At 43.6% G+C, this 14184-nt stretch overlaps 1 protein-coding gene across 1 annotated transcript in view; it reads right to left on the bottom strand.

The window, feature by feature from the left end:
- Positions 1-3020: 3020 nt before the first annotated feature.
- Positions 3021-14184, bottom strand: part of LOC118849858 (integrin alpha-D-like) — a 30084-nt gene continuing 18920 nt past the window's right edge. Inside the window, exons 18-30 of the mRNA XM_036758910.1 lie at positions 13753-13884; positions 12553-12626; positions 10871-11012; positions 10638-10754; positions 8854-8933; positions 8367-8450; positions 6352-6430; positions 5771-5878; positions 5550-5633; positions 5224-5337; positions 4434-4535; positions 3810-3920; positions 3021-3697 (exon numbers count right to left, since the gene is read on the bottom strand). Of these exons, the coding sequence (XP_036614805.1) occupies positions 3602-3697; positions 3810-3920; positions 4434-4535; positions 5224-5337; positions 5550-5633; positions 5771-5878; positions 6352-6430; positions 8367-8450; positions 8854-8933; positions 10638-10754; positions 10871-11012; positions 12553-12626; positions 13753-13884 (1323 nt within the window). The 3' untranslated portion in view covers positions 3021-3601. The remainder of the gene's footprint in view (positions 3698-3809; positions 3921-4433; positions 4536-5223; positions 5338-5549; positions 5634-5770; positions 5879-6351; positions 6431-8366; positions 8451-8853; positions 8934-10637; positions 10755-10870; positions 11013-12552; positions 12627-13752; positions 13885-14184) is intronic.

Here is a 14184-nt window from a genome sequence, read left to right as displayed (position 1 = left end):
TAAGCCCTGCTGTTTTCAGAGCTACTTCTACACAGCAAGCTCTGCCACACCAGTGCACCTTCTCCACCAAGAACCACCAACCAGGATTGAGGTCCAGATCCAGCCCGGGCAAAGCAAGCTTTGCACTCCCGCTCTAATCCGCTGCTTAATTTCTCCCACCAGGTGGGCCTAGGACTGGAAGCTACTGCAGCTGTACCTCTGGAAGCAGCCTCAGAGCTGAACCACCTTGGTTGCCCCTGTGGCAGTGGCCGACTGCCAACTCCTATCACTCTGTCCCAGAAGCTTTTCCCACTAACCTGCTCTGTTGTCGTTGGTGTTTGTGGGTTGAGAAGTCTGGTAACTGCCATAGCTCAATGATTCACGCCCCTAAGGCCTGTTCCACCGAGCTCCAGGTCTGATTAGTCCTGGCGTGGCCCACAGTGGACTTTGCTGTGCTCCCAGCACGGTGCGATAGACCCTTCCCATCGACCATCCAGACTGTCCTGGGATGGAGCCCTGCTTCCCTCTGATATTTCATGGGTTCTGCAGCTCTAGAATTTGTTCAGAGCCATTTTTATAGGCATTTGGAGGGACCATTTTTATAGGCATTTATAGGACATTTGGAAGCAAGTCCCTGCTTTCCAGCTGCCATCTTGGTTCCACCCACTGGTTCACCACAAGTATTCTTTTCTGCCCTGAAATTGTGAGCAGGTCCTCACTCTCCATCAGCTGCAAGCTCTGGCATGCCAGTGCTCCTCCTTGCCCTGAGACTGCAACCTAGGACTGACCCAGATCTGAGTATGGGCAATGCAACAGAGGCCTATACTCAGCGCCAGCAAAAGGGACTCCTGTTATCTCCTTATGACCAGTTGTCCAACCCCCAGTGGCTGTGGAGGCCACTGCTGCTGCTGATTCAGTCACCCTCCTCCCCTCCCAAGTCTTGTTACTAATTTGCCTGACTTGCATTAGTGTGGCCTGTGCTGGGCTGCATTTTACTCCCTTCCTGGTGCAATAACTGGAAAATTGTTTCACATCATCTTTCTGTGGGTCCTGCCACTCCAGAATTTGTTTTGAGGCATTATTTAAAGTTATTTGGAAGAGAATCTGAGAGAGCTCAGGTGAATCCCTGGCTTTTCTCTGCCATCTTGGCCCTGACCCTCTCCAATACCATTTTAGAGGATCAGTTTGTACCTATGATCAGCAAACCTCCTCTTACTACCCTCTTCAGAACTGAAAATGGCTTAATATTTATATTTTAACAGGGGACACCTAGGACCCTAAGGCCTTCAAGACTTAAGGGATTCAATGTCTAAGTGGAATTTCAAGCACCATGGTAGGCAGGGTAGGGGAGATGTTGTGGATCACTCCTGGCATCTCTCAAGACATGGAGCCTACTTGCAAGACTACTCCTGGCTATGACAAACCTCCTCTTTTCTCATTCATATGGTTGAATAGAGGTACAAACCATCTTCCCTCTGAATCTGTTTCCCTAGCCATAAAAGTGTTGTTTGGGGATTAAATTAGAAGCATTATACAATTGTGACTATTCTTATTATCCAATCAATAAACAAGCATTTACTAAAGACATACCATGTGCCATGCACTGTGCTAAGTTCTAGGACAGGGATTCTTAACATTTTGGGGATGATGGACCACCTTGGCTGTCTGTTGAAGCCTATGGACCTCTTCTCAGAATAATGTTTTTAAAAGCATAAAACAAAATACATAGGATTGCAAAGGAATCCAATTATATTGAAAGTTATCCCAACATCAAAGTTCATGTAATCTAGGCTAAAATACCATGCCTAGTGAGCTTTTATTCTAATGGGAAACATGTATAGAATAAGCCCATACAGAATGTGGACACTTTGAGCAAGAACTATGAGTTTCCTTGGGTCCCATGGTTGTGGGTGGACAGGTAAGATTATGGGGACCCAAGAAGCAATAAAGTCATCCCTTCCACATGGGGGTGTGTGTGAAATGTTTCATTGGGGTTTTGAGTTCAGAAAGTCTAGAAGAGGCTCATTCACAAAGGGCAGGGAAAAATCTTGAAGCATCATGGCATAGTGGATCTGAAATTAGAGACAGGAAGAGCTGAATTTGAATTCCACCCCAGACCCTTATGATTGTGAAACCCTGGGCAAATCACTTAACTTTTTTCTCTACCTCAGTTTCCTCTGCATACGTAAAATGAGAGAATAAGATACAATGGTCTCCAAGGTTCCTTCCAGCTCTGAATCTATGATCCTATCGTCTGATGACCTTTAAGAATTGGACTTGTCTATTGATCTCTACCTAGGCTGAAGAGAAATATGGTGGAAGGTCCTTTAAGAAGAAAAGAAGTAAAAGACTGATCTCCTCTTACTGTCTTCTCCCTAGCCCACTGACCTGATCTCTGGGGGCCTGATGAAAGGTTTTCCTCAGTGCTCCTCTTCCCTGGGGGTTGGGAGAGAGGGCCATGTATGGGAAATCACCATTGATGCTGACAGCCCAACACACTTTTTATCCTTCCCTCCCCCCTTCTCACTTTGGGTAGCCAGTGTGAAAAAAAAACAGTCAATTGCTTGTCCTCACCTTGAGGCTGATAAAAAAAACCAACCCTTCCAATCCCAGAATAGACAGCCCCTCGTGGGTGTTTGTCAGTGTTCCCCAACTTTGCTGGGAACTCCGTTCACTGTTTCTACTTCTCAGACACAGGAGTTGGTTGTTCTTGTTCTTTGTTTTAATTTCTGATGGAAAACTGGGAGTTAGGACTAATGCCAATTTTGTAGCAACGAGGAGAACAAGGAGATATTCAACACCTTCATCCTTATATGAGACAAAGATTTCTGGTTCCCAGTGTGGGGACCCTTGTGCCTGGTGACTCTCCCCTTTCCCATTCTTGACCCTCAACACTGACAGGATAAACCCACATTCAGGCACTGTGTCACTCTAGTTAGAAAGGGAAGGGAGAAGACTGACTCCATTTACACACAGTAATAATGGTCCCCCAGCCCTCCAGCCTGCCAGCCCCAAAAGGGAAGTTGCAAGACTGAAGAAAAGTGGGTTGACTCAAAGGCAAGAGGTTTTATTCAAACATGCCAAAATGACAATGTTTCCCAGGAAGTATGACAGGCTTTGCACATCCTGTGGTTGTGTCGTATAAAGGATTCAGTTCCATTCCCGGGCTGATGAAGGAGAGTTTGTAGAAGCAGCCTGACAAAGGGCTCTCATCTCAGACCTAGCTTTGTCCAGGGAAAGAGGGGGCTGAGATTCTACCCCTATGAGAACAGGCCCTAGAAGAGTGGGATGGCTGCATCCTTAGGAGAGTGGGATGACTGCATGCTTAGGAGAGTGGGATGGCTGCATCCTTAGGAGAGTGGGATGGCTGCATCCTTAGGAGAGTGGGATGGCTGCATCCTTAGGAGAGTGGGATGGCTGCATCCCTAGGACAGTGGGATGGCTGCATCCTTAGGAGAGTGGGATGGCTGCATCCTTAGGAGAGTGGGATGGCTGCATCCTTAGGAGAGTGGGATGGCTGCATCCCTAGGACAGTGGGATGGCTGCATCCTTAGGAGAGTGGGATGGCTGCATCCCCAGGAGAGTGGGATGGCTGTATCCTTAGGAGAGTGGGATGACTGCATCAGGAGCTGGGGGTCAGAGAGTCTTCATTTTTCAGATCAGTCTCTTCGGCTTTATCTTCCATCATGTCCTTATACTTACGTTTGAAGAAACCAAGCTGTGGGTGGCACAAAAGGAAGTAAAATCAGGAAGGACAAGTCAGGAGGAGTAAAGGGAACTTAGAAGCGTGGGAGGAGGGGGATGGTGGGGCTGGGGAGGAGGAGTCTCACCTTATACAGTCCAATCGTGATGAGTGCCAGCAGCAGGAGTCCCCCCACGGTGCTGCCCAGGATGAGGGGGATAGGGTTGTGGATTTCATACTGTTCCACCACTGTCTCTATCTGGTTTGGGGGAGACCCAAGCAATCAATGCATCAACATTTGTGGAATGCCTATTGTGTGCCAGACACTATGCTAAGCAAGCCCTTTCCATTTGAAAGGATCAGATTTTGCTGACAAACGTCATTATCACCTTAATTAATAATAGCCAGCATTTCTGTTAGGCTTTAAGGTTTGCATAGTGCTTCGAAAAATTATCTCACTTGAGCCTTACAACAAGCCAGAGAGGTAGGTGCTATTTTTATCCCCATTTTACAGAGGAGGAAACTGAGGCAGTCAGAGGTTAAGTGTCCTGTCTGAACCCAGGTCTCCCTGACTCTAGGTCCAGTGCACCACCTGAGCCTCCAACCACTTTTCTTCTTGGGACCCCGGGACCTGCCCCTATATAAAAACATCTGGAGACCTATGGAGAAATCCACTTTTTATTGTATGCTCTCAACCTTAAGCAAGAAAGTCCACTAAATACCGACTTACATTATACCAAGAAATGGCCTTACTGACTCCATGGTCAGTTACCTGAGTACTCAAAAAGACCTCTTGTCCTGGAAACTGGGAATACTTTAATTCATCAAAAGTTGTTTTAGCTGAACTCACAAATAACAGCTTCTTCTGCAGAGTCTGCCAAAGAGAGGAAGGAAGGCTGAAGTAGCTGGTTCTGGGGAAGTCAGAGAGCAATGAAAATGTGTCTGCTTTGGGGTGGGGAGCAGCAACATCTGAGAATGAGGACCATATAGCTGATTTGGACATAGGACCCTTGGGAGGAAGCAGAGGGCCATGAAAAGAGCACAGGCACCAGGTTGGCAGTATTTAACCTCTTTTTTGTGTCATGGACTCCTTTGTCAGTCTGATGAAACCTGTGGACCGCTTCTTAGAGTAATGTTTTTAATGCATAAAATACATAAGGTTGCAAAGCAAACCAATTATAGTGGAATATTTAAATATTTAAGATATTCAAATAAATTATTTAAATTTATTACTGAAAATTATTAATTTCTTTATTATTTGTTTCATTTACTTATTATTTAAATTAAAAGATTTAAAAATTTAAATAAAATAAATAATAAAATATTTAAAAATTTTAAAATGTTGAAAATCTTTAAATATTGAAAAATGTATTAAAGAACAAGTTCATGGACCCCAGGTTAGGAACCTCCTGATGTAGAGGATGTAGGTTCAAATCTCTCCTTGAATGCTTGCCACCTGTGTGACCTCTCAGGTTCTCAGTTATGTCAGCAGTAGAATAGGGGCAGTGGTCTCAGATGACCTTTGCCATGCTCCTACACCCTCCCCCTCCACCCCCACATACCTGGCTGACCCAGCCAAAGCTGAAATTGCCTTTAATGATGAAGTTGAGCTCCTCTTGGATTTTGAAGGTGGGGATATCACAGCCGATTCTCAAACAGACAGCAATGGAGCAATTCTGGAGAGGGAGCAAGACTAGGTTCTGAAGGAGTCAGGTTTAGGGTTTGGGCTCAGAATAACATTGACCTATGTTTAGTTTGAAGTGAGAGAGTGGGGACAGGTAGATGTGAGACAGAGGTGTCTCTGAGGTAAAATAACAACCATTGAACATAACATTTAACTTCTATGTTCTTTTAATAAATTGGGGATCATTCTAGAGTCCATCCTCACCAGCACTGGGCTCTTCTGGATGTGGGTCAGGAAGTTAGAGTGACTGGGCTCTTTTCTTTCTATAGCACACTGAATTGATGAATCCTAGGGGGAGAAAAGTCAGACAGAGACAAGGTCTTTAGTGTGAAATAGGAGGTGGAGGATTTGTCGGAGAAACAGGGAAGCTATGGTCCAGTTCAAAGAAAGGACTTGGAAGGTAACTTGCATTTGATCAAGATTACCTGGGGGTAAGTGATGTTAGTCAGATTCCACACAGACTTCTTGTTCAATTCCACAGGGACCCAGAAGTCTATGTGGACAGGGAGAGCCCTCTGTCCCAGGTTATTTATCTGCAGAGAGGATAGAAAACAATGTTTTGAATCTTGCCCTCTCTTTGGCTCTCCCCCAACTTACACTAGATTCTATTTCCATTCCCAACCCCTCATATTTTGTACCTAAGTGCAGCCAAAGCCCATTGAAATTGACCCTGGAGCAAATTCAGTGGGGAGGGGGCAGTGTGGCTTATAAGACAGTCCTACCGCTGATATGTACAGGCTGAGAGCTGGTAGGTAGCCCATGCTCCAGAGAGACCTGACCCCCTCATGGAAGGTTGGGACACAGGGGTGAGGGATGCTACCCTGGGAGTGGGAGCAAGGGGTAGTTTTCCTCTGTGCCTCTGGAGGAGTGTGAGACAGGGAAGAACTCCCACCCCGTGTCTGTGCCATGGGGCAAAGCCCCATTTTTTTCGTTCTAGTTTTGGCTCTGCTTCTTGGTCACTATGTCTTTCCCAGATCCCCAGGGATTTGGGCCCCTCCTCCCTCACTCGGTATCTGTGTTCAGTCATGTTAACTTGCTTGTCTTCTGAAACTGAGAAGTTGAGATATTTGGTGGAGTCTTCAATGCTGGTGGAAAAAGAGAAAGTGTTAATGGGAGAAACACCACCACTCCTGAATAAGCTTCAAGCTGAACAAACAGGGTTAGGTTTGAGATTAGTTTGGGTATCTGTGCTTGACCTCTTGGCTTTTCTTCTTCTCAGAAGTAGGGAAATTTAAGTGCTTGGTGGATTCTTCCTTGCTGGAGAGAGAAGAACTATTGGTGAAAAGCAGGTCTTGGGGAAGCCCTCAAATGTTTCCCTGACTTAACGTTTTTATACATTGGATTAACACAGTCCTCTGGGGATTAAATAGCTGGTCGCGCACACAGAAACATGTGAAATATGGTCCATGCCAATATGGAGCAAGAGTCCCGCCACAGATACTAAGGTTTCCAAAGCATTTTGCTGCATTGTCTCATCTGAGTCTCCCAATGATCCTGTGAAATAGGCACTAGAGAAATCATTATCCCCATTTTACAGATGAAGAAATCGAGGCTAACAAAGTTTGAGTAATTTGCCCATAGCTAGTTGTGTCCAAGGGAGGACTCTGACTCAGGATTTGCTGGCAGGTTTGAAGTCCAGCCTTTTATCATCCATTATGCCATTCTGGCTCTCCTCGGAATGGGTAAATGTAGGCTGTGGGTATTTAGGAACGGTAGGTAGGTCTGAGTGCTTAATGGGAGTTGCAAACAAGCATGCAATATGGACATAGATTGTAAGTAGTGCAACTGAAGAGGGGAGCCATAGGTGTGAAAAACAATCCTTTTACTGGTGTATTCATAGAAATATGTAGATGTGAGTCAGTGTTCAGTGAGAAGCCTAGAATCCTAGAATACCTGGGCTGGAAGGGATCTTGGAAATTACTTAATCCAACCTCTTCATTGTGTGGCTGAGGAATTTGAGTTTTAGAGTGACGAGGAATTTTCCCAGTGTTCCCAGATAGATAGATGATTAACCTAGACCAGCCTTACAGAAAAACTCAAAAAGTGCTGTTGTTCAGTCATGTATGATTCTTCATGACCCCATTTGGGGTTTTCTGGGCAAAGGTGCTAGAGTACTTTGCCATTTCCTTTTCCAGTCACTTTACAGATTGGAAACTGAGGCAAACAGGGTAAAATGACTTGCCCAGAGTCATACAGCTAGTAAGTGTCTGAAGCCAGATTTGAACTCATGTCTTCCTGACTCCAAGGCATGTTGCTTTATCCACTGTACCACCTAGGTGTCTCACTTAGCTGTATGGATTACAAAAATTCTGCAATTTTGTTTTCAGCTAACACAGGCTTCTTTACCCTGCACTACACCCTCTCTTTTCTCCATCATGAGAATCCCAACATCCCGTAGAGCCCAAACCAGATAGATAATCCCTAAAAAAAGAAGTCCCAACACCCAAATTTCAGAAAGGTAAACAGACTAGAAATCTTTTTAGTTTCCTACCTTCCTGAAATAGATTGGCAGCACCAGCCTATGTCACTTGACAGAAGTATTGACTCATCTCTGGTCTACTATGTTGGTTTTAAAAATAGTTTTCCTTTCAACTCTTTCTGGGTTCTCAGTTCCTTTCACAGTCTGTTTGGCACTCCCTTTGTCACTTTCTTTTATCCAGAATATCAGTCCCAGAACCAGTTAGCCACAGCTGTTTGTATAATCTAGCTCAGTTCTGTGGCTTTGCCTTTTTTTTCTTTTATGACCTCCCTGATAGTACTAACACCTCTTGCTGCCTCTTAGTTTCACAGGAACCCTATTCTTTTCCTTCCTCTGTGTGGCTTCAGGCCACATCCTACTTGGGGATATGAACATTCCACATCAGATAGTCCAGAAAAGTCCAGATCTTAAATGAGTAAATCCACCTTGAGATTTAGACAAGTGCAAGGAAGCAGTGGTTTCATGCCAAAATAAGGCTGTGAGTATGAAGTGTGAGTTGATGCCAAGGCACGTGTCTTGCCAGCAGCCAAGCGAGCTGATACCTGCTGATTACCAAGTAGACAGCATACTTCACTGGTACCTCCAGCTGGAAGGTAGTCTTGTTGGACTTAGGTGTGTTATTTTCACTGCAGGAAAAGAGAGGGTAGGTCATTCCAGCCTAAGTGATGTTCCCTTTTGCACATATTCCCTATGCCTGGAATGCTTTTGCTCTTCTTCTGTACCTTTTGTGGTCTAACCCCCTAGTGCCACCTCTCATAAGAATCATTTTCTGATTCCTTCAGTTCCAAATTGTTTTGTATTTACTTATCTTTATAAATGTTGTTGCACTCCCAATAGAATGTAAATTCCTTGAAGGAAAGGACTATTAAAAAATTTGCGTCACTAGCACCTAGCACAGTGCCTGGTACTTAGTATGTGCTTAACAAATGCTTGTTAAATTGAATGGAAACATCTGGAGAGGGGCTTCAGAGGAGTGGTTTGGAGGTAAAGATGAACTGGGAGGGAGCAAATTCCATGCATTGGGCTCACCTGCTCATTTTAGTTTTCATGAGCATTTTGTCTCCAAGGCTGGCAGTGGGAGAGACATCAAATGTTGCTACAAAAGTGGCCTAAGGGAGGAAGGAACAGGTAATCACTAAAAATATAAATTCTTCGTATCTTCTGCTTCTTTTGAATCCCCCATAGGTGCCTAGCACACTAAGCACATAGCATGTGCCTATTTCAGACTCACTGAACCCAAATGCAGTAACAATTAAATCTGGTTATACCATCATGTAGTTAATATTCTCCCAGAGGTAATCCTTTTTCTCTCCTCTTCTCCACAGTTTTCAGAATGAGGTGAATTGTCCTAGCCTTGGGTCCTCGTTGATTCACTGACTTTTGTTTCATGGAACATTCCAGTGACTGTTACTGACTTACTGTTAATAAAGTTCCATCTCTTGAACTGGCCCTTGGATTTGGCTTTTAAAAGGAGATCAGGACCCACCAGAAGGAGAATCAAAAAGAAGGCCAGAGAAAAGAGAGGTCTACTCAGGGAAGACACCAGACTCTTTAGAGGGGTCCTGCAAAGGAGTTGGTAGAAAGGGGAAAAATGCATACCCAGATATGCAGGGCAGTACATGGAACTACAGAGAAGCTAATATTTCCATGTGGCCTCTACAGGGAATTTTGTGCATTGAAGGTCTGGCATTAGATCGTAACTTGGAAGGAGACAAAACAGAGATGCTCAATCGCAGCCCTGAAGAGAGGTCCACAAAACTAAAACACAAGGATTGGCAAAGCAGGGCATTTGTTCTGAAGAACAATTCAGCCTAGCCCATCCATGAGCCAGTGGGGCAAATGAGCTATAGGTCCAGGGGGAAGGTGGCACCCATCAGAGGAAAGCATTGCTAGAAGCTATTCAAAAAGTGAGAAAAGAGTGTTCATGACTGTAAAGGAAGATTCCTGTATAAGTTCGTTTTGCATTTTTGTGTGTGTTTGGGATTAAATAAAACCTATCCTGCATCTGATGTCCTGAGCCAAATCCTGTTGTTCCCAGATGAGGTCAGAGTGAACTAGAGAGATTATCATTGGGAGAGGACACAAGGTAAACTTTGTTTTTGGTTCTAGGGACCAAACTTATTTTATAATTACAATGTAAAGCTTTATGTAATGAAAACATTTCCCAATCCCAGCTGATAGCTCCTTGATTTCAAGTAAGATCCTATAAAACATAATCCCCCAGTACACACATATGTATAGCCACTATAGTGGTACACATAGCTTTATGTGATGAGCCTGTTATAAAATCACATTTCAATTACTGTAATCATGTTTTGAAGGTAATAGGGGAGTTTTCCATTTAAAAGAACCTGGGGGAAGGAGAATTCTTTTGTGACATGAAGAATTGCCCCTAATTTCCCTAATTTTATAAGTGTGAATTTTCTGTAGATTGGACAAATATTAAATAAACATTAATTATTATTAAATTGGAATCTATAAGAGTAGGGTTCTGTATCACACACACAAATATGAGAAAGAAGCAGCAGGATAGAGAGAACCATGAAGAGGAAGAGAAGAAAATAAAAGAAAGAGAAAAGAGGGACAAAAAGGAAGAAAGAGAAAGAGGGAAAGGGAGAGAGGGAGAGGGAGGGGAGAGAGAGAGAGACAGAGACAGAGAAACAGAGAAACAGAGAGAGAGAAACAGAGACAGAGAGAGACAGAGAGAGAGAGAGAGAGACAGAGAGAGAGAGACAGAGACAGAGAGACAGAGACAGAGAGACAGAGAGACAGACAGAGACAGAGACAGAGATAGGAAAGTAGGAGGTATTAACCTTAGCTCCTTCCTGGAAGATAGGGTGATTGATGCTACAGCCAGTACCCCTCAGGGCTTTGTTCTCTGTCACTGCTGCCTCACATGCAAGACGAACGGATTGCCGAGGATGCGAGTTCTGGTGGGTTGTAAGAGACAAAAAAGAGACAACTGGAAGATAATGCAGAGACACAAGAAAACTTGGGGGAGGAGAGAGGCATTAGGAAAGGACTATCATACTAATGTAATGTTTACCTGGGTTGCAGACACTCGTCGATAGGACAGTCCTGGGGGATATAAGAAGGTAATCATGGTCCTGTAAGAGTCTTCCCCCTGATTTGTCACTGTCACTGTCACATTCAACTCCAGATCACTCCCAACCATCAAGGTTTGTAGGCTATGGGGAGAAAGGGTTAGGATTAGGGGTCATAATTAAATTTGGGGGCTGATTTCTGAAGAAGAACATGGAAATAAGGGGGCAGGGACTGTGAGAATATATAGCCTCCTTGCTGTTCCTTGTACATGGCACTGTAGCTCCCTATTCTAGGCATTTTCATTGGCTCTCCCCCATGCCTAGAACTCTCTCTTTCCTCATCTCTGCCTCTGGCTTCCTTAAAGTCTCAGCTAAAATTTTATCTTCTGGAAGAAGCTTTTCCTGATCTCCTTCAATACTAACTCTTTCCCCTTGAGATTATCTCCAATTTATTATGTACATATCTGGCTTATACATAGGTGTTTGCAGATTGTCAACCCTCCCCCCACCCCCATTAGATTGTGAACTCTTCTTTTTTTTTTTTTTTTTTTTTTTTTGCTTTTCTTTTCCTGGCACTCAGTAGGTGCTTTATAAATGCTTCTTGCCTTGCCTTGATCTGACATAAGGAATTTAGAATTTTCCAGTAAGAGCTGAAGTATGGCTGTAGAAAGAACTAGAGGCTTGCAGGTAGTTATTGGCATTTTAATTCCTTGAGGAGTGATTTCAGAGCTGGAATGTCTGATTGTTGCATGTAGGACAAGACCCCAGAAAGATGGCTAAGTAGGCAGTCATAAGAGAGTCTAGGTCCTCATAACCTTTCACAGAAATAACAATAGAAATGCCCCGAAGAAGCAAAACTGTTTGAAATCCTCATAAGAAAATTTAAGGCCATTAAAAATAATCATAGTATGGAAAAAGCTCTCTGATAAAATGGAAAAAAGCACTATAAAATAAAAAAAATCAGGGGCCAAAATGGTAGAATAAAGATATACTGAAATGATGTCGATAGTTGCATGAGAAACAAAATTAGAAATCCCTCAAAATAAAAATGTCATGGTGCTACAAACTCCAGTTGCCAGGATCTTGTAACATTTGGCATACAGAAGGTATATTCAAGAATGCGGTTCTTTCTGCTGCCTTGGCTCTCCCTCCTGACACAGTCACCTCAGCAGTGGGAGAACCAGTTTAGAAACGTCTGATCTAGAAGTTTGGACAAGAGTGCTTTATATAGACTGGCTTCAGGCACCCTCTGAGAATGACACGGTTGCCTTTTTCAAGGTTCCTGGCAACAGTTGCTGCCTCCATGACCTATAGACCAATTGTCCTGCCTTCTTCAGTGTGGAACACAATAAAATTGATAGTAGACACTTTGAAGGAATTAAAGGAAAAAGTTAAATCAGGAAAAAACTGACAAAAATAAAGGGGAAACTGGGTGTACCCAAGGCATATTGGGACAAGGTGATGATACAATAACAACAAGATAACACTTATCTCATATTTTCAGGTTTGCAAAACAGTTTAGAGATTAGCGGCAAAATAGGAATTTAACTTAAGAATTGGTAGCAGAATAAATTGAAAGACAATGGTAGCAGGTACAGTTGAAGTGGAAGAACTGGAAAAGGGTTAGAAAAGTGATGGAGATTAAAGTGAAGGGATTGAATAACAGATAAAATAATTCACCTACCCAGAGAAATTGAAGGTAATGCTGAGGTCATCCTCACAGAGGTGATCTGTTCCACAGTTCTTCTCAAAGGGGAACTACAAGGAAAATGCCTTCCTGATCTCTTCATATCCAACATCTGAATCTGGATCTCCATTTGTTTTTTACTAACCCCTCCAGAACCTAAAAATTCTGGCTTCGTCAATGAACAAGGATTTATTGAGTACCTACTCTATGGTCTACACTGGAGGATATTCAAAGGAAAACTAGGACAAGCAGAACTGGAATTAGGAATTCTGGTGCCTGGGACAAATTCAGGAGAAGGTTTTAACCCCAGGAAGGAGGTGCAGAGTGGTGGAGGTGGCAGGCAATGGGCTTAGAAGAAGAGGGGACCTATTGTATCCATGATGCAATAGCATTGAGTGACTCTAGAGAGGAGACAGCAATGTTTGTGTGTGTGTGTGTGTGTGTGTGTGTGTGTGTTGATTGTAAAATGTCCCCAAAGTGAGTGAGTATATTGAGGAGTTCCACCAAGCAATCTCTTACTGACCACCTCCCCCAGGGTGGAATGGGAAGAGGAGAAGATGGAAGCTGGGAAATGTGGCAATGGAATGGCAGAGGGGCAGAATCTTCATGGCACTTCATGGCAGAGGCTCTATGGCAGAAGACTATGAAGTTCTGAGCCAGCAAGCCATGGAGGAAAAACTAGGACAGCAGGACAAGAAGGGAACATCCACTGCGGGATGTTGGCAGACAAAGCCACATTGGTCTATCCCTAATTATAATTCTGATAACAAAATCTTATGACTGGAAGAAAAGACTGATGGATATTGAAAAAAATTAGAGAACTAGTGTTAAATAGTTTGGTGCTTATTTTATGTGCAATAAGACTTCGTAGGAAGGAGAAATCAACATAGGCTAAAATTGTTGGGGAGATAGCTTCAGGAAGTAGCTAGACCTTGAAGAATGGGTAGGATTTAGATAGCCAAAAAGGCTAGGAAGGGCATACCAGGAGAGAAGCACAAGATGGCCCATAGAGGACATTGAGACTGACATATCAATCTATTTTAGAGAATAGCAGGAAGTTTGGATGTGAAGGATGGAGAACAGATTATGGAGGACCTTAAATAATGGGCAGAGGAACTTTGGGTTGATTCAGTAGGTAGGCAAAAATGAACCCTTGTAGATGCTTGAGTATGAGAATAGCATATATCAAAGACTCACATGGGAGGTAAAAAGGTCCTGGGATCCCACTTCTAGAACAGGTCTGAGGTTCCCAGATGAGGGGATGTCTTGTCCCACCAGAGAGAAGTTGAGGCGCAGACTGATGGGAGTCACTGAGTCCTCCACACAATACTGAGAAAGAATGAACATCAATGAGCTGAGGGTACGTTGGCCCTCAGTCTATCGATTTTTCCTTTGATTTCACTCTCTTTTCAAATTGAGGCATGGTCTCCATTTCATTCTTTCTTATGCACACGAGGCCATCACCTCTGCTTTTCCAAGCCTTAAACCTTTCTTGGGTGCCAGGTATTCTGCCCTTTTTTTTTCCCCTTGCCTCATCTCTTTCTTTTATCGCCTTCACCCACTCTCCAACCAGAGTGCAAGTGCTTTGTTCCTCAAATGTCCTTTCCTCAGTCAACACTTCCCTTTCCT

This window comes from Trichosurus vulpecula, chromosome 1 (assembly GCF_011100635.1).
Source record: "Trichosurus vulpecula isolate mTriVul1 chromosome 1, mTriVul1.pri, whole genome shotgun sequence".
NCBI classification, from domain to species: Eukaryota; Metazoa; Chordata; class Mammalia; order Diprotodontia; family Phalangeridae; genus Trichosurus; species Trichosurus vulpecula.
This window is presented reverse-complemented; position numbering and strand designations above follow the sequence as displayed.